Source organism: Sebastes fasciatus, chromosome 7, assembly GCF_043250625.1.
Source record: "Sebastes fasciatus isolate fSebFas1 chromosome 7, fSebFas1.pri, whole genome shotgun sequence".
NCBI lineage: Eukaryota > Metazoa > Chordata > Actinopteri > Perciformes > Sebastidae > Sebastes > Sebastes fasciatus.
This window is the reverse complement of record NC_133801.1, coordinates 31,884,209-31,909,547: the sequence shown is the minus strand read 5'-3', so window position 1 is coordinate 31,909,547 and position 25,339 is coordinate 31,884,209. Positions and strand designations below refer to the sequence as shown.

The 25,339-nt window shown below is 41.0% G+C and overlaps 1 protein-coding gene across 3 annotated transcripts; it reads left to right on the top strand.

The window, feature by feature from the left end:
• Positions 1-739: 739 nt before the first annotated feature.
• Positions 740-23,412, top strand: LOC141770612 (tripartite motif-containing protein 3-like). 3 transcript variants are annotated; one of them, XM_074640324.1, is made up of 14 exons: positions 740-880; positions 4,203-4,330; positions 15,655-15,827; positions 16,504-16,744; positions 16,954-17,105; positions 17,223-17,403; positions 17,498-18,227; positions 18,888-18,991; positions 19,078-19,245; positions 19,337-19,505; positions 20,026-20,085; positions 20,311-20,381; positions 20,640-20,780; positions 21,262-23,412. In XM_074640324.1, exons 3-14 carry the CDS (start codon positions 15,682-15,684, stop codon positions 21,412-21,414), a joined length of 2,316 nt encoding a protein of 771 aa, XP_074496425.1. In that variant the 5' UTR covers positions 740-880; positions 4,203-4,330; positions 15,655-15,681; the 3' UTR covers positions 21,415-23,412. The 3 variants fall into 3 exon arrangements, with proteins under 3 accessions (XP_074496425.1, XP_074496427.1, XP_074496426.1); XM_074640326.1 differs by lacking the exon at positions 20,026-20,085 and having other exon boundaries at positions 21,262-21,557; XM_074640325.1 differs by lacking the exons at positions 740-880; positions 4,203-4,330 and adding an exon at positions 12,329-12,468.
• Positions 23,413-25,339: the final 1,927 nt, after the last annotated feature.

Here is a 25,339-nt window from a genome sequence, read left to right as displayed (position 1 = left end):
TCCCACAATTACAACTCCTGATGAGCTATCATGATCAAGGCAAATTATTTTTGTGCCTCCTTGCTGTGCATGCATCCTCAATTGGTGTTCACAGATACTTATAACATTAAAACTAACATGGCTACTTCTACATTTGTATGCTTAAAGGGTGTGGAGTTGGAGTCTAACTGTGACATACATAATCATTCCATCAATATTTCTCTTAATTTGTGTCCAATTGCTTGTTTGTTCAGTTGGATTTATTTTGAAAGTATTGGCCGGAAGTTATCATGTCTACTTTGACATATTTTTTCCTTGATGTAGTTCCTCAATGTGACCACTTGAGGGCAGTAAACACAACTCTATATGAATCATGCCAACATTCAGCCCCACACAATATATCTGTATTATTCCCACTGTTGTAGTCTTTAACTTATGTTTTTACATTTTATACTTCTACTCCACTACCTTTTGGAGGCAAATATTATTATATTATTCCACTACATTTACATTTAGTCTTCTAACTTCTTGTCAGACTTGTCCAGCCCATAGACACCATTAATGTGATAGACACCCAGCCAGGTGCTAATTGATGAGTAGTCTGTGTGACCTACGTAGTTTCTGTGTGGGCGGGATTTAAATGAACGAGATAACGCGAGAAGAGCTCATACTGACAGCTGCTAAGAAAACAAACACTGGTTTTAAGTTCGGCCAAGTTGCTGTTTACTTATTCAGTTAGCAGCCTGCAGTATTGTATTGTGTTGTAACCCTGTAAAACGCGACAGGGAGCTTTGTTCGGAGCGGTTTTCTATCAGTAATTACACTTAATTGGCGCAAATGCGGTGAACAAACCGAGGACTGTTTGCTAGCAGGCATGAGAAAAGACTGAGTGTGTTTCTGAGTGAGTATATAAGGTCACTATTTGTACACTGAGTTCATGGACATGTGGAGCTACAAGGAGAGACTTATAGTTAGTATGTAGCTATAGTATTTGTGGATTTCTGGATAGTTTACTTCTTTACAGTTTAGCTGTCACAAGATGGATCCATCATCATCCCAGTTCTGGAGGAAGTTTGAGGTTTTTTGTTTAGTATCTTTGCTGGTGTCTGGCTGGCACTGTTTACATCTTCACTAAGAATTATTAGTCAATAGAGTAGTAGGCTATATGCTATTTAGTATAAAGTAATTTACAGTATCATACTCCAAAACAGATTTAAGCTACAGTATTACACTATAAAACACAGTACAGTATCATACTTCTAAACATGTTTAAGCTACAGTGTCACACTATTAAACACAGTACAGTATCATACTTCTAAACATGTTTAAGCTACAGTATCACACTATTAAACACAGTACAGTGTCATACTTCTAAACATGTTTAAGCTACGGTATCATACTATAAAGTATCATTATCCAAGAAACATTTAGGCTACAGTATCATAATATTAAACACAATTACAGTATCATACTCCAAAAATATTTACAGTATCAAACTATAAAACACAGTTACAGTAGAGCAGTTATAAAGCACACTCATGGTAAAGCATCAGTACAGTAAAGTTACTGTAAACACAATACAATGTCTAACAGTGGCATGTAACTGTAGTGTTTCTTGTAATGAACTCATCATGGTGTTGATGTAGTGTTATATTTAATTTTACTATTGTAAATTGATAATGAGGTTGTTAAGAGATGGAGAGACACTTCTAGTAAAGTGGTAGGAGAATGTTTTTGTTGAGGAAAGGTCATGTTGTATGTTGTACCACTAGATGGCAGCATATAACAGTAACATGGTGAACTGTTGCTCAGAAAATATGGGTGTTGTTGATTTCCAGGCAATCTTGTAAACAAAAGAACGATGGGCAGACACACTGTAAAACATTGTTTTCTTATTCTTTTATCCATGGATATTAACATTACATTAGCAGGATAGCTTTGTCCTCATCAGTTGGATAAATGGGTCAATACCTACAGTGTGTGTGTTCTTTGTCTGGATTCAAATGTACAACCTTGCAGAATGTATTGAGTAAGTAAACGGATGTTGAGTGTGAGCATAAGAAGACAGAGAAATCAGGCTGTGTGTAAAATCTTGGTTTGATTGTTATTTTTGATACTTTGATAAATGACTACTTGTACTGCATGTTTGAATTTAACACTGTTATTTTTTTAGTTTTACAATGATGAATCTTTGTTTTCCTCCTCTGTTTTCGTCACAGAATCACATCAAACATGCAGAAGGTTGAGGATGCTTTCAGGGTCTTACTCAATTCAGCCATTGTTTTGAGCTTAAATGGGTCAGTGTTACAAAGGCAGACTGTATCTGAGCAGAGCTGAACCATGGACTGTCAGTGGCGAAGTGAAGGGTGCGGATCTCAAATTAACTTGAGAAGAGATCTCTGTGGTTGAAGGGCCAATACCTGCTGGCCTTATATGATGGCAGGGAACCAGCCTCCCTGTACACTGCTCATGGCAGCGACCTGATGTCTCCACTAGCAAGGAGCAGATACAAGGGGTCAGTGAGGCCACAGATTGTGCCAATACATCTAGGATTTCAAAATCTAAGTTCAACTACTAGCAGTTGATGCCAGGGTTACAATAATTACCTTTTTAAGACTGTGTCCAGCTGTCCGACTGAAGTGTAACGATGAGGTAATAAAAATTACCTTCTATTTAGTTTTGTTCTAATCACTTAAGGTAAGAGATCAGGGTAACTTTACTCTCCAACTGAGAGTATTTACATCTTTGTATTACACATTTATGTTCACAAATAGAAAATCAACAACATATTTATACAGCTCTACAATGTTTGCAATGTGATACTGACAATCAAAAGGTCCCCGGCCATTATTAGTATTAGTATTTGTATTGTTATATCATTTGAAAGAAACATGATGCACCTGCTGTAACACATGCTGTGTATGATTTTATTGTAGTGTTATCTAGGTTTATATTATCAGGTAATTGCAAGATCTGGCAGTTGTCAGTTGCTAAGGACAGCCATGAAGATTTGTTTTCCAATAAGGGTTAACCTATTAAATAACAAATTTGACATACTGTGATAATGTTATATTTGTTATAATGTACAAATGTTAATGAAATAGTTGGAAAATTGGATTCTTCTATCTTCAATACGTTACAAACCGTGTTATGAGCTATGTTGACTGTCTCAGTCTTGGCAGTGAGAGCTTCAGTATTGTGTGACCTGCTCACTGCTGCTGCCAGACTGCAACAGCCATCTTGACTAAACTACGATGGATGCAGTCTCCATGGCAACTCCGCGTTCCAGAATGAAACCCAGAGACGACTGCGTTTGCCTCTCAACCCAAGCCCCACCCCCAACAAACTCCCCACCGCCTGCACCACCTCAGTAGCCTCACACAGTGCATCCATGTTACAATACATTGCTACCTTTTTTTTTTTCTTCATTCATCCCTTTCTCTGTCATGCTCCTTCTCATTAGGCTTTATAGAGCATTGACCCATCCCCCACTCCCCTACACATAAACCTTCAGAGGGAGCTAATTGCTTTGTTCTTCAAATACACCTTTCTTGCACTTACAGATGAAAATCTCCATTTCCTCCTTCGACACACAGCCTATATTTCTCCAATAGAATCATCAAGTGCCCTGATCCCAACCCCCATACCCCCTCAACCACCCGACTCCACCCAAATAACTGTATCATCCATACCAGAACAAACAGGATTCCCCGTCTCTGTGCCTTCCCCCGCTCCTTCTTATTTCCCTGCTGTCATAATAATACTCAGCAATTTCCCTTTTTACAGTTAAAATGCAATAAACTGGGGCCTCATGAGGCACGATCCAATAGAATATAACATGATAAATCTCTGAACTACAGTCGATTTCAGTATTATTGCCTGATTATTTTATTCAGCAGAGTATTTCTTGTGTCTTTATGCTCCCAATAGTTCTGTGCACCCTATCAATTTAAAGCTTAAAGGTAATAAACTGCATCCTTTGTCCTTTTAAGGGAACAGGGCGGTATCTAAGGAAGCCAAACCCCTTTGCACCAGACAGACTGCATCCCTCAGTCAGCTCCTGAGATTTCAGCTCTTTTGCATATTCCCTACCCCCTCCATATGCTATTGGGTTCTTCAGCTCCTCCCATCAGCCAATGACCAATGCTGCGTGATTTGCCACTCCCCTAATCTCCTCCTTTCCCTTCTCCTCTTCCTTGCTGTCCCCTTCTTCTCCCAGACAGACCCTGCCCTTTCCTTTCTGTCGCCCCGGTCTGTGGATTTTGTTCTAGAGGATTGGGACGCTGACAATGGGAAGCTTTCTCTACGGCCTGCAATGCTGACACTCCACTCCCTCCTGCTGGGTATTCATGTGAGTACAATCTGGTTATTCACTGCTTTTTATTGTATCATATTTCTGCTTTCTCATCCTGTTTGTGCCATCATCTGGAGTCCTAAATAATACAGTACAATGACTGGAATGAGAGCAGATGAATAATTGATTAGTCCATCTCATCCAGCATCTGTGCATTGGTGGTAGATTGCAGACTCAGTCTTCTCTGTTGTGATATAAGCTCTGTTTTTATTCATCCGTCATTAAAAATATGCAGTAAAATCATTTTATTTGAGCCTAATTTAAGAGCAACTGTTGCACTAAAACACTCCCCTGCTCTGATTCTTTATTGCTTCCTCAACCAGCCCACACACTTCTCCATTTTAGCTCCGAGGCAGCCCTGGCTGCCGGCTCTGTAGCAGGTGGGCATCTCTGCTGCAGTCTGAGGGCTGGGCTCTGGAATCAGCCATACATGCTCTTTTGTTTAGAGGATTAGTGATCTTTGGTGGGTTTTCTGATCTGAATATTCATGGGGTGTATTGCTGGGAAGCTGTGTGAGCCACATGTGAATCAGCGTATTGTTTGCTTATGTCATTCTGTGAGTCCTGGTGTTGCATTGTACTGCAGCAACAGCCAATGCATCATTTTCAAACCTCTGGCCTAGACTGCGAGCAGATGGTTCGGTGGTGATTGTTCTTTTGTTCTGGAATTTGGCTCATCTTTGCGTAAAACTGTCTCAATAGTCCGAGGCTTGATGAGTGCAGCTGATGGAAATGTTTGGCTCTTGTTGGCTGCCAGCACTGGGTCACGGGGAGGTTGCAGACGGCCCTGGATGCTGTGCCTGAGGGCAGATACTTAGCAGGGGTTACATGTCTGTCTCGGGACTTCAGGGTTACATTCAGTTTGTATAAATGGGCTTGGAGTCTCAGATTATGTCCAGTATTCTTCAGGTAGGCAGGGCTAGCAGCATATGTTACAAACAAGGACGCTATGTTGATCGTGTTTGTATACTCTGAATTGTTTCAGTACATCTTTGTAAATCTTGAACTAATCACCAAGTGTAGGCTGCTAGGAACAGAGTTCAAACTGTAGCATAGAAGTGACTAGATCAGGATAATTTGACCCTGATCATTCACAGTCATTGTTTTGATAACCTAATCTCCAGGTTACATCGCACTCATGTAAACGAGGCCTATGACAGTAACTTTTACTGGATATATTTTCTTAACCTGTGCACTGAAATCAAATGGTGCAAACCAAATATCAATGAATTCAATATCAGTTGAAATAATTTACTTGACTTGTCCTTTTTAAAATTCAAATCTGTTGTCTCATTAAACTGATATACTATGGTTCAGAAGTTTGGATCTTTATATTGCTCTCTTAACCTTTATTACTTGTCATCATAAGGTCTGTAGAGAGCCAAATTCAATTTCCCATGCAGGACAATAAAGACTGAACTGAACTGTAGGTATTAACCATATTGCAGTGCAATAACTTTGGTATTGGCCTATGAGAGTACAGAAAAATAACAGAAAAGAACTTGCTGCGCACAATAAAAGCATCCTATACTTGTAGTAAATTTGGTAATTTGATAACTACTTCCATTTTAAATCACTTTCTCAATTAAGATTAATGTCTCATTTTCAGACTATGCAAATTGACTAAAACTGATTGCATGCTGCTCATTACTCTGTATGTATGTCGGTCTACACTTCAGATTGATCAAAGCCGATCGTTAGAATGTGTAGTTTGCCCTCCTTCAAGATAGATTTTCCTGAACTGCTTGTTTAGACCATTTTCTTTAAAGTCAGCACTTTCACTGGTTGAGGCATTACAAGTAAAACATAACCTTATGAAGAAGGATGTCCTCACATCAGAGATTATATAATGTGCATCATGAATATTAGATGAGACTTTATGAGCAATATTATATATATTATTAATATATATATATATTATCTAAGCTTTACATCAGTTATTTGAGGGGGAAAAAAGCTCAACCATAATTGCAAAAAGATGTACAGGGTTTCATCTTTAAAACGTCAGCAATTAAACTAAAATGCCATCCTTACTTTTAGAGGACTATGTAGTTTAAACATCTCTGAGTATTTGGCAGCATATAAAGACAAACTGAGATGATGCAGTGCCTCCAGGAGTGACAAAATTACAGCAATTTTTTAATGGTTAACGTTTACCCCGTCAAACATGTTACAGCAGAATGAAGGCTTGACTACTGAGTCAATTAAAGTAAACACAACGCAGCACAAATCTGTTATTTAAATGTTTCAATTCCCACCTAGAATGTTGTTTCTTTATTTTGATGCAGTTGCTTAGTAGAGAACATTCAGCACTGATACAGTACATTTCATTACACAAAACATTTGTGTTGCTCAACAAGCCAAAATCACACCCAGTTCATGGCTCATTCTGAACATTCACTTGTCATGTTGTCAAGTCTTATACATTTTGTTTACAAGTTGCAACACCACGAATTCTTCATAGTGCACAGTGGCCATCGGTAATCAAATCATCAAGCAAAACATCGCCAGTGTATTTAACACGTACAAGACATTATGTGACCATTTGAGTACGAGTCACTCTGTAGCTCTTACTGCAGGTGGATGAGGGTCGCAGCAGGCTGATCGACCTTTTCTAAAATCTGCAGTGCATGTTGTGCCTGCCGACACGCTGCCTGCATGCCGCATTGTCTTCTGCCAGCCTTTTGTGATAGTGGGCTCACTGGGAGAGACACAAATGTCTCCTGACTCCCTTTTCGTGTCAGTGTTGATTAAAAAATCTGCTGATTACTGTACTTGACATGATGTGGTCACTTTTTCTCATCTTGTTGTCAGATCTTATCAATCTAACGTCAGCAGACAAAGGCATGTGAAAGATAGCTACAATGTCAGTCGTTTGAATTATCTAATTGCACTTTACAATTAGGGTCAATTTCCATAATTTTCATTGTTACTTGGTCAGCAACCTTTGGCCAGGCATCTATCATATATTTATGTCTTCCTACTGTATGCACTCAGACTGCATGAAATATCGATTCAAACACTGAGCCCAGTTGTTGATAAGATGAGCTCCATGAAACAAACTCAAATAGTTGAGTCTTGTGTTGAGTCTGTTCTCTTATACATTATGTCCACACACTGTTTTTCTTTCATTATGTGAAACCCAGCGTCCGCTGCTATGACAGGAACTGATGCATTGAGACAGACTCCTTCATCAGATGCGGTGAAGTGTGAGGGGAGCTTGTTAGTTTGAGGAGTAGCGGTTTCTGTGTTGGGTGAATAATGATTGATGAGTCATCATAGAGCCAGCCAGGCATCCTCGCTGGCCCCACAAACAGCCCCTTAACACTCTCCACCAAAACACAGAAATGTGCTGTCAGAAATCTGATTCTCTGGATGTCTCGGTCTCAGGTTTACATCGGCCTTGTTGTTCTAAACAGTGCAAGGCTTCTTTGGATTGTTATTGCTTGTACAAACGGGACAATGCAATCAGTCATGCTTGACCTGTGCCTGGATTACATTCCATCAGATATCGCTGCAAATTTATATAATGATCACAAGTTTCCTATTTGCGTATTGATTGACTACGCATGGGAAACCCAAAAAAAGCAAAATTCACAGGGCTATTTAGAAATATAATTTAAGGATATGAATGCGTCCCTGTGGTAAAGCTCATTTAAAATCTCTGGTACATAATTGTCTTTCTCATGTTTACTCTCTTCTTCTTTTCTCTCTCAGTCAAACACGTATTGATTCATTACAATCCACATGCTCCCTTACAACTGCATCAAAACAAAATGAATCAAAAACAGTAACGGGGTGTTCATTTTTAAATTAGATCTAGGCTGGTTCTGCTCAGGCTGAGTGTAGGAAGGAACAATCACTGCTCGATGACACATGCGCAGGGACACAACAGATGTGGATGGAAACATAAACTGCAGTCTATATTTAAACACAATCTGGACGGCACATCATCCAGGGCCAACACTTCCTACTTCAGGTCACTGAGACTTTAACCCATGTTTACCGGTCCAGCACACAGCTGACGGCTGAAATAAACGGTTGGAAAAGTTTGTAGTCTGAAGTCTCTTAGTTTGAAGTCCTCTCTGCTGTGACACATACAGCAGACATTACAGAGGAATCATTACAAATAATGGTGCAACACAGGTACAAAAAGTATAGTAAACTGATGATAGCGCAACACAGACTTAAAATACTGGCTGCAGTTAGAAGAAAAGGTGCTCGCCTCTTACTCAAACAGGGGAAGAGGAAGGAAAGGGGAAATGCGTTTTATGGCCCTTGAAGTGCAAACATCCTGGAATCCTGAGTAGTCACAGTTTGGGTTATCAGCTTTCAGGGGAATTGTATCACAGTGATGTGATTGTAATGGACATGCGCATGATTGAGCACAACAGTGGAACACAGTTGATTGCTTTGAACATCAGTTTAATTATTTATATGTGATTTTGCATGCATTTGCTGTATCATGATATGTAGATTAGGGCTGCAACTAACTATTATTTTCATTGTCAATTAATCCGTCAGTTATTTTCTTGATTAATCGAATAGTTGTTTGGTCTATAAAATGTCGTCCTCCAAATGTTTTGTTTTGTCCACAAATCAAAGTTATTCAGTTTATTGTCATAGTGGAGTAAAGAAACCTGAAAATATTCACATTTGAAGCTGAAATCTGAGAATTTTGACTTTAAAAAAAATAATTACTCAAACCAAATAATTGATTATCCAAAAAGTTGGTGATTAATTTACTAACTAATCTATTAATTAATCGACTAACTAATCAATTAATTGTTGCAGCTCTAATGTAGAGATACCATAAAATATCCATATTGATATTAGAATAATGATTTCAATGATCAGTGTGATCGTACCCATCCGTAATATCAAGCCAAGTAGACCATTTTTCTTTATCAGCTAAGTCTTCAAGATCTTTGCCACCGAGTGAATGGAATTTGATTTGTAGCACAGAAAGTATAGAAAAATAACTTAATAGCAACATTTCTGTATAGAAACCTGTCCCACACAGTCAAGATAATCTACAAATGTAGCTGTGAACAGTTTTTATCAGGAACTATTTTCTACCAAAAGGTTAAAAAAACAACAAGTGGATTTTATCCTTTGGATCTATTTTGCACTACAAGATGATTCTGAAAACATTTTAGGAGAGAAATAGCTATTAACGTAACATAATATTGATTCATATTTGATCAGCGCGGCCTAGTTTGACCGTTTGGTGACCGCGAGTGATTGCCAGCCGGCTCTCGTAGACAACAGATGGACAGCGGACCTCAGATCAGCTCTTACTGCTTGTTTTCCTCCGGTCTGTGAAATCTTGGAGATGCCGTTAGGAGCACCGGAGGACACCGGAGGACACAGAGGCACATGATTTTTTTCAGGTTACCTGTTTCATGTACTACTGTCAGGATATAGCGGCGGTTTTATAAAAATATTTTTTTTTAATCATATTTGCTCCAATCTCGCCTACTTCAGCTTTAAAGACAATACATGTTTAAATGAATATTCAATTGTTTTCTGCATCATACTTTGGGAGTAGCCCTACTTACCCAAGAGGTAATATCCTGTAGGGTCTTTTTACAGAATCTTTTGTAATAAGTCTCAGAAATAATTACAAAAACGTGGGTGGGGGCAACTCAATAACGGAGTGGTTAGGCCCGTACCTCATGGGCACAAATACTCTGAGCAGCAAGTCAACAGTTCAATTCCTGGTTGGCCGGACTGTTTGCTGCAAATCATTCCCCTACTCTCTTTTCCCACATTTCCAGTCTCTCTCCAATATCACTATCGAATGATAAAATCATAAATTAATAAAATTGCCCAAAAAGATAATCTTAAAAAAAAAAAAACCTGTGGATGAGCGAGGATGATCATCATTGAGTCTGAGACTTTTTGGGTGATTCTAAGTGAGACGTTATCTCATCCACAAAAGATGACATCACTCATTCCATCCATTACTCACAAGGCAAAAGATGTCTTTCTTTTATTTATGTCACTTCACAAAGTAGTGAAATGCACTGTTCTAGCAGTCATGACTCATTAATTTCTGTATTATAGAGAACAGAAAAGCCTTAGAGCGATAATTTGCAGAAATCAACTCTCTAGTCCAAGTACACAACTACAAAAACAAGCAGCACTTTACGGGAGAGGTGAAGAGCAGGGCATGGCTACCTGCCCTCGGTCAGCAGACGGAGTCCAAGCTGAGAGCAATGTTTGCTCTGAATGAGAGCTCATGTTGCTGAAATCCAATTAAATGAGACGTCCCCGTCTTCAGGATAAAGGTGTTTAACACACAAACAACTCAAGTGTGAAATACCTTCTTATAATCTGGTGGTCTATGGACAATCACAGCCTGCCACTGCCTCACTGGCATTGTATCAGGCCAAGTTTATGTAAATTTATGTGAGGTGTTTGCTTTAATTCAGATTTAAGTTGAGTGGGCACGATGATGTCATCAGAGTCTGGGAGACACAGTAATCCAGATGGTAGACAGGGCCTGACCCCGCAGGAGGACATTAAGCCACTTAACTGTAATGTAATGCAGGGTGAGAGTGGGAAGAGATGGAAACAGCTGAATTTACAAACAACATTCACATTGGGTGGATTTTTCTGCAGGCGTCATGTTCCACTGTGACAGATACAGCACAGAGAGACAACACTGACTGACCTCATCTGTATGAAGTGCTGATCAGGCAGTTCCCGTGACAAAGCCTTGAAAAGGATCCAGTCACATGCTGCCTCAAACATGACAGTAGACTGCAGATTCAGGTCTCTAGTCTACTGTCACTAATACTGTACGTCTAATACTTCTATCAGAGCTATTTTTAATCTCTCAACTGATGGATTATTTCTGTTATCTTTTAGATTTATCAGTAGGAAAATGTTACTATACTATACTATTTATAGTACGTATGACATATATTTAGTAGACAAGTTCTATTTAACAATCTGCAATAATTTAATTGATGTTATTTTTGTCTTTTCTGTGTATTATTTAATGCATTCTTAGCTCACATTATTCAGCTTTTCTCTAAGCAAATGCACAACTACCCAGAGCTGCTGTCAGAGAGAGACTGTTTTTAACGAAAGATCCTCTTTCTGTGGTGAGGCGAGTGGGAGGAACTGAGCCGAGGAGGGCTGCTGAGAGGGAGGAAGGGAAGGGAATGGAAGGGAAGGGAAGGGGAGGCGGGGGAGAGGGTTGCAACCCTAAAGGCAGAGGCTAGCCAGCCGAGAGGGGAGGAGCCTGAGGGCTTTGGCTCCTCAAGCTTCCTCCTGATGTCACCGTTCAGCTGCTGCAACTCAGAGTCCATGTGAAGGGAAGACAGTCCAGGAAGGGGAGGGCTTTTGATGGGAGACGAGAGGATGGGGGGGGGCAGAGTGGGACAGTGAAAGGGCTCGGCAGAGCTCCTCAGTCAGTAGGCCTCATAGTCACTTGGCACGGAGCAGAAAATCCTCATCTGCAAGACGTCTGTGGTTGAGATCAGGCCTGCTGATGCTATGAGTGCATTCATGTGGTTTTGAGAGAAGAGAAAAAAAGAGAGGACAATAGAAAGAAGGAAAAGAGATGAGGGGAGGAGAAGAGATGTGTTGGGTGGTGAGCTGTGAGCAGATCTGGAATGCCATTGTTAGAGCTTGCTGCTCTGTGTTGCACAGAGGGACAGCTGCCTCTGAGGCCTGCTTGCTCACGTGAGACAGGCAAATTCTCCGTGAATTTCCCCCACATCTCCCTACAGACAGACAGACAGGTGGAGCCTGAACTCAGCCAGCTGGGAGTCAAGGGAAGGAACTAGGAGGAATTTGGGGAGTGGCGTTTTAAAGCTTCCTCTTTCCTTCTCCTTGCTCTCAAAGAAAAGGGGCCTAGCTATATTTGTCAAGGCAGAAAGGCAGAGTGTGTGGGGAGCTTTAGCTCCCGGTGCTAGGTGAAGTGCAGGCCTGATTAGCTTTTATCCCAAGTCAGACTGAGAGAGCAGTTGTGTAGATGCAACCTCAAAGGACAAATTACAGACCTCGCTGTTGGAACAGTGGATGAAAGACGAGGCGAGGCTGAAAAGTCGCACAGTCATACTGGAGGGCTGTGACGCATGAAGAGGTGATGGTTGGGTTGACATTACCTTCTAAGGAAAGGTTTGTGTGTATTTTCTTAGTATTAATTAGATCTAGATCATGGCTCTTAACTGGGATTTAAAGGGGACATATTACGCTCATTTTCAGGTTTATATGTACTTGTATTTTGGGTTTCTTCTGGAACCCCCTCCCAAAAAAGTAAAGTCTGCTCTGAATGGCTTGTAAGAAAAAGATGGCGCACCTTCACAAAGGTAGTTCTCGAGCCGTGGGCGATATATTCGAATGAGCCTGCATGTGACATAGGAAGGGGAGTCACATCTGGATGGCCACAAAAAAACTGACAGTCTTATTCCACAGTTTGTGGGTTGGTATGCACTCCAGATACCCAAATGTATGTACACAAACACTAAAAAGGTGAGTTTTTCATGATATGTCCCCTTTAACAATTGAAGTTATGCAGCATTACAGTTAATAATGAATCATTCTCAGTTCAGTGGATCCATTATTATATAAAAAGCACACAGATTTTAGGTTTCCTGTGTCCTTGTGGTGCGTTGAATTACAATAAACTTAACTTATCCAAAATCTTATCCATATGATCAAGTTTTGGTTTGCTTGATTCCTCTCTCAGATACATGAAACTCAGAAATGAACTATATCATCAGTAACGGTGCCTTGATGTTTCACAGTTACTGACAAAGCATTACATTCTGATCCACAAGACTGTTTCTGGGACAAAGATCTGTTCTCGTTTTAGGTTTGTTTATTTGCGGTGGAATCAAGTCAAACATGGTGGTTGTGAAATGTACAGATTGAGTGTTTGCCTTCCACTACTCTCAGGCTCACATTGATTGCTTTAGCACTACAACTTCATGCATATCATCACGTATTTGTGGTCTATTTTAAGCTATATATCTGAATGTAAACTAAGCAGAGTTCACCTTTTCATATAAATATCTCCTAGTTCATATATGCTTTGTTCATGAAGTGGTTTTCAGTGGATATTTATATTCTTTTCCAAAGTGAGATTGACACAGTGTGCTGCAGAAGAGGGTATAGCTTCCAGCAGCATGTGTGCTGCTAGCCATTAAATCAGCCATATCTCACTCAGCCAACTGGATGTTCTCTAGTGTTTATGAAGTAACTGAACATTTATGACTATACGTTAAATGAACCTTGAATACATCATAAGAACATTATCAGGCAGGATGTTGCTTTATGATGTTACAAAAAAAAAATAGAAGGAAAATAAAAACAAAAAAAAGGGCAAACCACCTGTGTGTAGGCCTAGTAGTTTCTCAGACAGCCCACATAACATCCGCAGTTTCTACAGACCAATGCATTCTAGTTTTCAGGCATTGACATTTACTATTGGATTTATTTGCTTTTTGTCTGAACCTGTAATTCAACCTTTCAGAGCTCTTCATGCCACCGATGCCACACACAATTTGTCGGACGTCAATCCTTGAATTTTTATTACTCCCCTTTTAAATTCCATCTACCTGTAATGAAATTGAGATGAAGTGGCTGGAGAGCTTTCATTCAAGAGGCACAATGCGCTCTCAAGGTTACAAGAGGATGTTACGTGACAGACGTGGTTAGTGAAAACAAGCGCATCATCTGAAATGAAGTGAAAACCACAAAGAGCCAGCGCCTAAAGACATGCTCTCTACAATGTTGTCTCTCAGTTCCCTGATAAAAAGGTGTCTCAGAAGACAGAGGAGGTCTGGGGGGGAAAACCTTCAACAGAGGGCTTAATAGTTTCTGATTGTATACAGCTGAATTGGGGGAAAACTAGAAAGACCAATGGTTGGAATGTTACATGAAATACAAATTGATGCTGTTTTATGAGCACTGCTTATTGGTCACATTAAAGCAGTGTGTCTGTGTTTTTGGTGTTCATGTAATCCTTTATGTGCTTATGTGCAATATGACAGATGTACAACATGTCATTGGCACACTAAGATAATCTGTGCTTGACCCAGTGATAAAATTTCATGTAACAGCAGCAACCATCTGAACAGAGAGCCAGCAGGCATCCAGTCATCATCTGGAATTCAACACATGTTAAACAATAAAACAGAGGACAATGTGTATGGTAAAATGTTCACAGGAATCACACGAGATTAGGGCTGTTAATTGTGATTAATCACACATTTTTTTTATCTGGTCAAAATGTACCTTAAAAGGAGATTTGGCAAGTATTTAATAATCTTATCAACATGGGAGTGGGTAAATATGCTTGATTTATGAAAATGTATGTATATATTTATTATTGGAAATCAATTAACAACACAAAACAATGACAAATATTGTCCAGAAACCCTCACAGGTACTGCATTTAGTATAAAAAATATGCTCATATCATAACATGGCAAACTGCAGCCCAACAGGCAACAACAGCTGTCAGTGTGTCAGTGTGCTGACTTGACTATGACTTGCCCCAAACTGCATGTGATTATCATAAAGTGGGCATGTCTGTAAAGGGGAGACTCGTGGGTACCCATAGAACCCATTTACATTTACATATCTTGAGGTCAGAGGTCAAGGGACCCTTTTGAAAATGACCATGCCAGTTTTTCCTTCGCGACAAGCTAGTATGACATAGTTGGTACCGATAGATTCCTCAGGTTTTCTAGTTTCATATGATGCGAGTATCTTCACTCTAGCTTTTAAACTGAGCTCGCTACAACCTAAAAATTGTTGCAAGTTGCGTTAAAGAAATTAGTGGCGTTCAAACAAATTTGTGTTAACGCGTTACTATTGCGTTAACTTTGACAGCCCTACACAAGATGCATTTAAGCATTTTTGTTGTCATCATATGTATATATACACATATATTACACTTCTAACACCACTGTAAACACAGACATGTTGGCTCCTAGACTGCATAGTTTGTCACAGCTGAGAGTTCTGCCCCGCGGTGTTCATCACATCTATTAATTTTTCCTCCACTGCATTAGCTTATTAGGGTTTTCATTTGTAAAGTCAAACAACCTCTGGCTATGCGTGTTTATGAGAGAAGAAGCTCATCCTACTGACACAGTTTAATAAGGGAGGGAGTGCATGGAATGCCAGCAGATACAGGATTTGGATGAGGTTTTGTTATATTAACTGCACCATGACTCATTTCTTCCTCTGCTCATGCTGAGGGTAAGAGAATACGCCCTCCTCACCCTGTCTGAACGTTTCCTCGAAACTTCCGTGACCTTTCTCCTGTTCCTTCCACCCTGTGTGTGTGTGCAGGTTAAGCGGTCCCCGTGTTCCCTTTGAATGTCCGTCACCATGGCTAAGCGTGAGACCGGCAGCACCAGCCCCGTGGTCCGGCAGATAGACAAGCAGTTCCTGGTCTGCAGCATTTGTTTGGATCATTATCACAACCCCAAGGTCCTGCCCTGCCTGCACACCTTCTGCGAGAAGTAAGCTCTGAACCAATCAATCACACTTTATTTGTACAGCGCCTTTCATACAATGCAGTACAAAGTTAAATCACACCATAAGATTAACGTGGTAGTAGAAAGAGAAACAGTAAAACAATGGGAGACAATTAAAGAGCCATAAAACATTTTAAAGCAAAATTCAAAGATGAGACCGTTTTTAACGAGATGTATGTTCGATATTATGCTTAATTCAGAAAATGAGCACATAAGTAAAGACATATAAATAGTTTAGTGCATAATGTTTTTTGTATTCCCTCTGCCTACATTTTGTTTTTTAAGTGGGATGCATTAAAGGGATGTTTAAAGAAATTCCAAAATAATGTGTAATGGCCCAAAATCACGCCACTTACATCAGCTGTAAGGCACCAACCACTCAGCTCAGCCACAATAAAACAGACAGCATTCTTTATGGCACTGCAATGTTGGCAGCAGGCATTGATTTCCACAGCTCTGTTGCTCCCACATGGGACAGATAGTACAGTTATTTAAATAATTGGGTGCTCTCTGTTGTGCCCAGCCAAAAACTGTAAGGACCAGAATCTTACTGTCTTCAAAGCAAGAAAAAAAAAAAGTTTTGCATTTTAACACCATGTTGATCCTGGAATTGGTGCTTCAATCCTCTAATTAATGCCTTTAACATCCTGTGTCTCCGTAGATGTCTACAGAACTACATCCCTCCCCAGTCTTTGACTCTGTCCTGTCCAGTATGCAGACAGACCTCCATCTTGCCAGAGAAGGGTGTGGCAGCCCTGCAGAACAACTTCTTCATTACAAACCTAATGGAGGTGTTACAGCGGGACCCCGAGTGCAGCCGACCCGAGGCCTGTAATGTTCTGGAGTCAGCCAGCGCAGCTACAGCCTGTCAGCCCCTCTCTTGCCCCAACCACGAGGGCAAGGTAAGCTCAAACCAAAGGCCCGAGGGTGTATAGTAGGTCAGATCGATCAGAGATCTACCATAAGTTCATGACAACACTGTGCGCTGTTACAAGATCTCATCTGAAATAAAACAATTTTATACATATATATGTGTTTGAACTTGGAAGCAAATTTACCCACAGAAATATGTGATGTTCAGTTGTGTTGTGCTCCACTGCACCATCTGCAGGTGATGGAGTTTTACTGCGAGTCATGTGAAACAGCCATGTGTCTGGAGTGTACAGAGGGAGAACACAGGGAACATGTGACAGTTCCTCTGAGGGATGTGCTGGAACAGCATAAGTCAGCGCTAAAAAATCAGCTGGATGCTGTGCGCAACAGGTACGTGCTTTGATCCATAATGAAGTATGTGATTGCATTTGGAAGATCCTGGAAGTATAAAGAATGCTAATATGAAAGTCGTAGCCCGTGTTCATCTTCGTTGCTTTCTCCTGGCAGACTACCTCAGCTGACGGCCGCCATCGAGCTTGTGAATGAGATCTCCAAGCAGCTCACAGAGCGGAAAAATGACGCGGTGACTGAGATCAGTAATACTTTCGACGAGCTGGAGAAGGCCTTACACCAGCGCAAGACTGCTCTCATTACTGAGGTGGAAAACATCTGCAGCACTAAGCAGAAGGTCTGAGGTCGTTCTGGTGTGTTTTTTTGTAATTTTCCACATTTTAGTACAAGCGCCGCTGACAGTCTGCCTCTGTGTCTTTGGACATTCTTAGGTGCTTCAAGCCCAGCTGACCTCTTTGCTTCAGGGCAAAGAGAACATTCAGAGCAGCTGCAACTTCACAGAGCAGGCCCTGAACCACGGCAGCGCCACTGAGGTCCTGTTGGTCCAGAAGCAGATGGGAGAGCGGGTCAGTGCCCTGGCGCGACACACCTTCCCCGAGCAGCCCCACGAAAATGGACATCTGGAATGCCAGGTGGAGACTGATGGACTGAGACGCTCCATTCAGAACCTGGGAGTCCTGATCACAACAGGGACTGTAGGCCACACTAGCGTCGCCACCGGTGAAGGCCTGCGCCATGCACTGGTCGGCCAGCACACTACTGTCACAGTCACCACTAAAGACAAGGATGGAGACCTAGTGAAGACTGGTAATGCTGTTCTGAGGGCGAAGATTATCGCTGCAGACGGAGCGTGCACTGAAGCCGAGGTGGCGGACAACAAGAACGGCACCTACGAGGTCGGATACACCATCCGCTCGGAGGGAGAGTACACCTTCTCTTTGCTGCTGTACGAACAGCCTGTGAGGGGGAGTCCGTACCGCCTGCGTGCCGTCAAGCCGTCAGATGTCCTGCAGTCGCCGGACGACGTGAAGAGAAGAGTGAAGTCTCCGAGTGGAGGAGGAGGTCATGTTCGACAGAAGGCGGTGCGCAGACCCTCCAGCATGTACAGCACCACCAAGAAGAAGGAAAACCCAATAGAGGATGAGCTGATCTACAGAGTGGGTGGGTGAATAACCGGCTAGATCTGCTGTTAATTATGGTCACTGCTGACTGAGCTGTGCGATGTTTTTCTCTAGAGCACACACTGAGTCATATCTCTGGATAATTTGAGTACCTGGTGATGCAGATTATTCAGCTCTAGACCTCTTTTTGGCACACAATTGTTTCCTCTGTCTGTAAGACATATAGAGTGTTCCAGGGATGACATATTTTTGAAGGCCAACCAGGGTTCCCTCGAGAAAAAGCCAATTTTCCATTGGGTTTTGCATTATTGCAGAAAATAAGCTCTGTGTCAAACACACTTGTATGATACTTACACGTTTTGTTCCGTAAAATGATCTATTAATTATTCTTAAATTAACACCACTTAAACCGCGTAAATGCGATTGGCAGAAGTAAAAAGCTAACACTAGGCCATAAACGAACTACACCATGATCGCATGAGCGCTAGTATACACAACGAGGCTTTAAAGGCGGACGAGTCGTCATGATGACTTTTAGTTGTCTCATTTAGTCACTTGTTAGCAACCGCTTCATTTCTGGGTTTTGGGACTCATTTCTGTAGCACTCTTTTCGAAAAGCAAAGTACAGCAGAACTGATTTATACATTATTTTTACAAATGCATAGTGCTGAAGCAGTCTGATCCCTTTTTGATATGACAGGAACAAGAGGGCGAGATAAAGGAGAATTCACTAACCTACAAGGCATCTCCACCTCCAGTAATGGACGGATTGTGGTGGCAGACAGCAACAACCAGTGTATACAGGTCAGTGTCATTCGCTTGAGCTGAAATAAAAGATCTAATGAATTAGTTCATTGTTTGGGTTGAAGTGAATGCTCTTTTTTTTCTAGGTATTCTCAAATGATGGCCAGTTTAAGATGAGGTTTGGGGTCAGAGGTCGTTCACCGGGGCAGCTGCAGCGCCCCACGGGGGTCACAGTGGACGTGAACGGCGATATAATCGTAGCCGATTACGACAACAGGTGGATTAGCATCTTCTCCTCGGACGGAAAGTTCAAGGTGAACGGTCTCAGCCGAGAGAAATGTTTTCCACTGCACAAATTTCAAAATGTTCCACCGAATGACTAAAGTGTCCTTCTGGTTGTCACAGAGCAAGATCGGTGCTGGAAGACTGATGGGACCCAAAGGTGTGGCTGTGGATAAGAATGGACATATCATCACGGTGGATAATAAGGCCTGCTGTGTCTTTATCTTCCAATCAAATGGGAAGCTGGTGACGAAGTTCGGAGCCAGAGGAACATCAGACAGACACTTTGCAGGTACTGTGCAATACTTCGTACCATCATTTCATTAATGATGTCTCTTACAGGAAAGTGATGATGCTTCCCGTCTCACGGCATGTGGTTGGGCCAGATTTACGGATTTCATTTGTGTTTCATACTTTACAGGAATGTTGATTTGAACAAATCTCATTTATTAAGTGATCAGCATGTTTCTCTGCACCCTTTATTTTAGAGTCCAGCTGGTGTAAGCATGTATAGCTGCTTGTTTAGTCATAGACATAATGATTCTTTATTATTGCATTGATAATCTTATACTGTGAACATGCGCCTGATCATCATAGTTCAAGACAGAGCTGTAAGGAGGCAAAAGTTCCTAATGCACACTAATGCATGTCTTCCTGTCTTTGCCTCTCACTCAGGAGAACAAAAACGTCTGTTAATAGGATTTGCTCGCATTACTGGAATCCCTCGTTGTTGCACCGACAGCAGTATTTCCGTTGGAACTCACCCGTTCTTTCCATTTAATTTCTCACATGGACCTTTTCTTTTCTTTTAGAAAAAAGTGGTGCAAACATTGCACTGGAACAAAAGCTTAGTAAATCTGGCCCTGTTTTCAGTAAGTAATGAATTCACCGTGAATGTGAACTAAGAGAATGTTCTTTTTACATGTTGCTGCATCAGCTCTGTCTCGTCTCACGTGTTGTTGTCCCACGTCAACTCAGTGTGTCCTGTGTGTCCTGTAGTCCAAAAATAGTGTGGAACTTCCTCTCTCGTATGTTGTACAGCAGTGGAGGACTCATCTTTCCTCTCTTTCCCTCTCTGTCTCCTCTGCTGCTTCCAGGTCCTCACTTTGTGGCCGTGAATAACAAAAATGAAATTGTGGTGACAGACTTTCATAACCATTCAGTCAAGGTATGGCTTGTTGCAAGTATGCGTGTACATTTTGTATTGCAGTAAACTTACATTGCGAATCAATCAAACATAAACATTAGAAACTGTAAAAAAAAATAAGAAAATAACTGATTTTATGCTGTTGTGCCTGACTGGCTGTGTTGCCTGAGATCATTTTAGCAATATGCTTTTTATCCTATTTTCCGTAACATGTTTGTGTTATGTGTGACAGCAGAGCGTCATTTCCCCCTTCTCTTTCCTGTTTAATCTCTCCTGCAGGTGTACAATGCAGATGGGGAGTTCCTGTTTAAATTTGGCTCCCATGGAGAGGGGAACGGCCAGTTCAATGCTCCAACGGGCGTGGCCGTGGATGCCAATGGAAATATCATCGTTGCTGACTGGGGCAACAGTCGGATCCAGGTGAGCTTGAGAAATCTACATCTCATTTAATGCAGAGAGCAAACTTGTCAGTATATGATCACTTAACGGTGGTAAAGTGGTGCAGTGGTTAGCACTGTCGCCTCTCAGCGAGAGGGTCTGAGGTTTGAATCTGGCTTGGGGCCCTTCTGTGTGGAATTTGCATGTTCTCCCTGTGTCAGCGTGGGTTTTCTCCGGGTTCTCCGGCTACCTCCAACAGTCCAAAGACATGCAGGTCAATTGGTGACTCTAAATTGCCTGTAGGTGTGATTGTGAGCGTGAATGGTTGTCCATCTCTATATATCAGCCCTGTGATAGTCTGGCAATCTGTTCAGGGTGTACCACGCCTTCGCCCCAATGTCAGCTGGGATCGGCTCCAGCCCCACCACCCCCCACCCCCCGACCCTGAATTGGATAAGCGGTTACAGATAATGGATAGACGGATGATCACTTACCTTTTCCTCTGTGCTGTGTGACCAACCAGGTGTTCGACAGCTCAGGGTCCTTCCTGTCATACATCAACACATCAGCGGACCCCCTTTACGGCCCCCAGGGCCTGGCCCTCACGTCTGATGGTCATGTGGCGGTGGCGGACTCTGGGAACCACTGCTTCAAGGTCTACCGCTACCTGCAGTAGAGACCTGAGACAGCCACCATCACCATTGCGAGCACTGACAACGACACAACCAATGTATTCCACAGGGTGCAATGACCTTTCCAATACAGCCTTTTGATGTGCACATCAGCTGATATAATTAAGTGTCTGATCCTGAGTTTACCCTCCTTATGATGTGTATTGAAGGTTGTTTTTTTTAAAGTTGGATAATGTAGCATCCCTGGGACAAGCTATGGACTGGTTTTAGAGAATGTGCAAAAACATGTTGTACGCTGTTAATGGTATTATTAAACCACACTTTCTGTGAGACTGGACAGGGTAGGATATAGATTGAAGTATTTAATGAGCCATAACTTGTCCAATTGCATGAAGTTTTATTTGATCTTAATGCCTAGGCAACAACACAGTGTACCCACCGATTGCTTTTCTCATCAACTAGTTAATGCTTACAGTGAAATGAACAGCGCTATACGCTTCTCCAGCAACGAAATGTTAAATAATCTCACATAAAAATGTCACCACCATCTGTGCATTGATTTTGCTGTATGTACTGTATATACATAAATGTATATTGTGTATATTAGATCACTCCGTTATGTATGTGCTATGATTTTGAAACACACACAGCCTTTTGGCTATTCAGAGAGCAGCGGTCAAGGATTCCAGGATTTTAAACATGTGTGTATGGCAGCTGTTAAAAAAGTGTGCTTTTTAAAACATACCCAGCACATGCCTAAAAGAAGAAGAGTGTCATATTTATTGCTAATGTAAGCAGCACAATAATCGATTTTGTTAATATATCTGTTGTTTTAAAATGAAAAAGAACAAAAACAAAAAAAAAGCTAATTTAATTTATTTTATACACTAGCTCAGCATTTACAAATTATTTTTCTAAATTGATGTGCTTTCTTTTTTTCTTTAGAGCATCACACTTCTATCCCTTTCCCCTAAAGGGAAATTTCACCTTAAAGCAGAATTCAGTATCCCCCCACATCTGGATAATTTTGATCAGTGTTTGTGCACATGAGCAGCTCTTTTTCAAAGCTACTGTATAAACCCATCTTTGTTTTCAAGTGGGATGCCATCAAAAAGATTCCTCTGTTCAGAATTAATGGCTAAAGATATGGGCTCATAGAATCGTTGTTTTGCCTTTAATAATTAAAGAGCTTTATTCATTGAAGTGCTAACATTTACAAACCAGAAAGAATACGCATATCTCAGGAAATCCATCCAAATTAGATCAGCATGTCAATGGAACTACTTTAAATATTTGTTTTATTTCTTTTGATAGCGTCAGCTTTTGAGGGAGACATTGGGAGCTTTGTGAGAAAACTGTAAATTTGTGCAGAATTAATGTAGTCTGGATCCAAGACCACAAACATGCTCGGGATGGAATATGAATTCTGTTTTACAGTGTTTTGTTTTTGTTTTTTGGCTTCCACATAGGGAACAGTTACAAAATGCTAGTTTATTAGATGACATTTGCCAGCAAACTCATCCACGCTTTAGAACACACTCGCCTACGATACTGTTATAAACTACAGTATCTAACAAAACGCTGTTAGATGACCAAGCCTGAGGAAAAACCTGTACCAGTAGAGCTGTTGCTGCTCTTGCTCCCCCTAGTGTTCATTCTGTGTCATAAGAAAACCTGGTGCCACAGCAGAAGAGAGACCAGGTGCAGGAAGAAGGCAACTTCCTGGTCTGACAGAATTACCAACAGCACTGTGCTAAACACCCAAACACCAACATTCACCCTCTACTAGTGCAGAGATTTTCCACCTACAGGATATGACCCCATTTCACCAGTTTAGTCAACCAGGAAGCTGCTGTTCTTCATGCACCTGATCTGCTGTTTGACTTGTTGCCAAACAGGAGCCCAGACATCTATAAAGAGTTAAAGGCTCACCTTTTACAGATGTATCTGAAGCATTTTACCCTACGCAGCTGTGTCACACCAATACACATTTTGTTTTCTCTATGAATATGCACTGGTAATAAAAGCACATGGTTTACTGAGCTGTTGTATATGTGCTTCTCATTATGCTTGACTTCCACTGAGGGGATTGGATCTCTGTCTAAATTTACACATTAAACTTAAAGGGGACCTATTATGCTTTTGTGCTTTTTCCCTTTCCTTTAGAGTGTTATAATATATAGTTTTTTGTGCATGTAAAAGGTCGGCAAAGTTAAAAAGCCCAAAGTCCAAGCCAAAGGGAGTTCCTCTCCCCGCAGAAACCCTGCTCCTGAACAGCCTGAAACGCCTTGCTTGAAGTCCTGCCTTTCCTTCTGTAACATGGTGATGTCACCACGTAACACATTTGTATAACGTCTAGTTTGGAACACCCTTAAACAAAACTAGTTAGAGTGGAGCTAACGCGTAGTCCGAAAAATTTGGTTCGGCTGACCAATCACAACAGTGGGCCAGCTGGCCAATCAGAGCAGACTGGGCTTTTCGGGGGGTGGAAAATAAAATAAATAAAAATAAAGTTTTTTTGAACATTAAAGCATGTAAACATGTTCAAGTAGAACCCAAAAATACAAGTATGCACCTGAAAATAAGCATAATAAGTCCTCTCTGAATGGTGGTAATAAGGAAATGATGAGTTGAGTAGGGTTGTAGGGGTGGGTCCACTTCTTGATTTACAGTGAGCACAAATTTCATAATCCTGAAATTAATAATGAGAGCTACCTCTGAATAGTTTTTTGTAGCTTAGTGTAAAAGTATTTATGGCCTTGTATCTCTCTTCTCAGAAGTGCCTATAAATTGCATTTGGACAAAAAAGGACTGATGCTCAACTGGATCACTAGGTATATTTATAAATGTATATACAGGTATGGCAATGGTTGCATGTCATTTTGAGCATTTGTAGTCAAACTATTTAAAGAGGACCTATTGTGCTTATTTTTAAGTGCATACTTGTATTTTGGGTTTCTAGTAGAACATGTGTACATGCTTTAATGTTCAAAAAACACTTTGCTTTTCTCATACTGGCTATGCTGCTGCACCTCTTTTCACCCTCTTTCTGAAACACTCTGTTTGAGCTCCTGCCCCGCCCCTCCTGAAAAGCCCAGTCTGCTCCGATTGGTCAGCTGGCCTACTGTTGTGATTGGCCAGCAGAGCCAAACTTTTTGGACTCCGCTCCAGCTCTGCAGCTTTGTTTGAGGGCGTACCAAACTAGCCGTTATGCAAATGTGTTACTTTGTGACATCACCACGTTACTGAAGAAAATGCGGGACTTCTAGCAAGGCGTTTCAGGCAGTTCAGGAGCAGAGTTTCTGTGGGGGAGAGTAACTCCCTTTGGCATGGACTTTGGACTTTGTAACTTGCACATAACACACTAAAGGAAAGGTCTTCTTTAATGAGAAGGTTGGTGACCAGTAAGAATATCTTTGTTCAAAGACATTCCCTCTCATCTTCAAGCTAAAACATGTTTCATCAAAAAAAAAAAACATACTTTCTTGAAAAATTATTTATTTGCAGACCACGCTGTGCTTCTGGTCTATGTTACAAATACTTACAGCACATACAGTATGCATTTTGTTTTAACAGTAACCATTCCCAAAACATCCAAATGGTATATTTATAGGTAATACATATGTATATACATACATACATGTGCATAAAAAAAGCTCAGAATGCACTCAAATTATTAGAGTGGAATAAAGGAACCACAGTACATTGATACAGTGTCAAACCTAGATAAGCAAGCAAAATTGTGCACTGAAAAGAAAAAATCATACTTGGGGTAAACATTTCATGAAGGTATGATATCACAGGTTGCATAGAATTGTTTTCAATTTCAAAAATAAAATTGCAAATAAACCATTTATAAAGTAGTGACTATGAATTTAGTGTCTATCATACGATATATGAGGTAATTTTTGGCAATCCTGTGCCTGGATCTGGAACAAAAACAAACCAACAACACTGATACATGGAAAG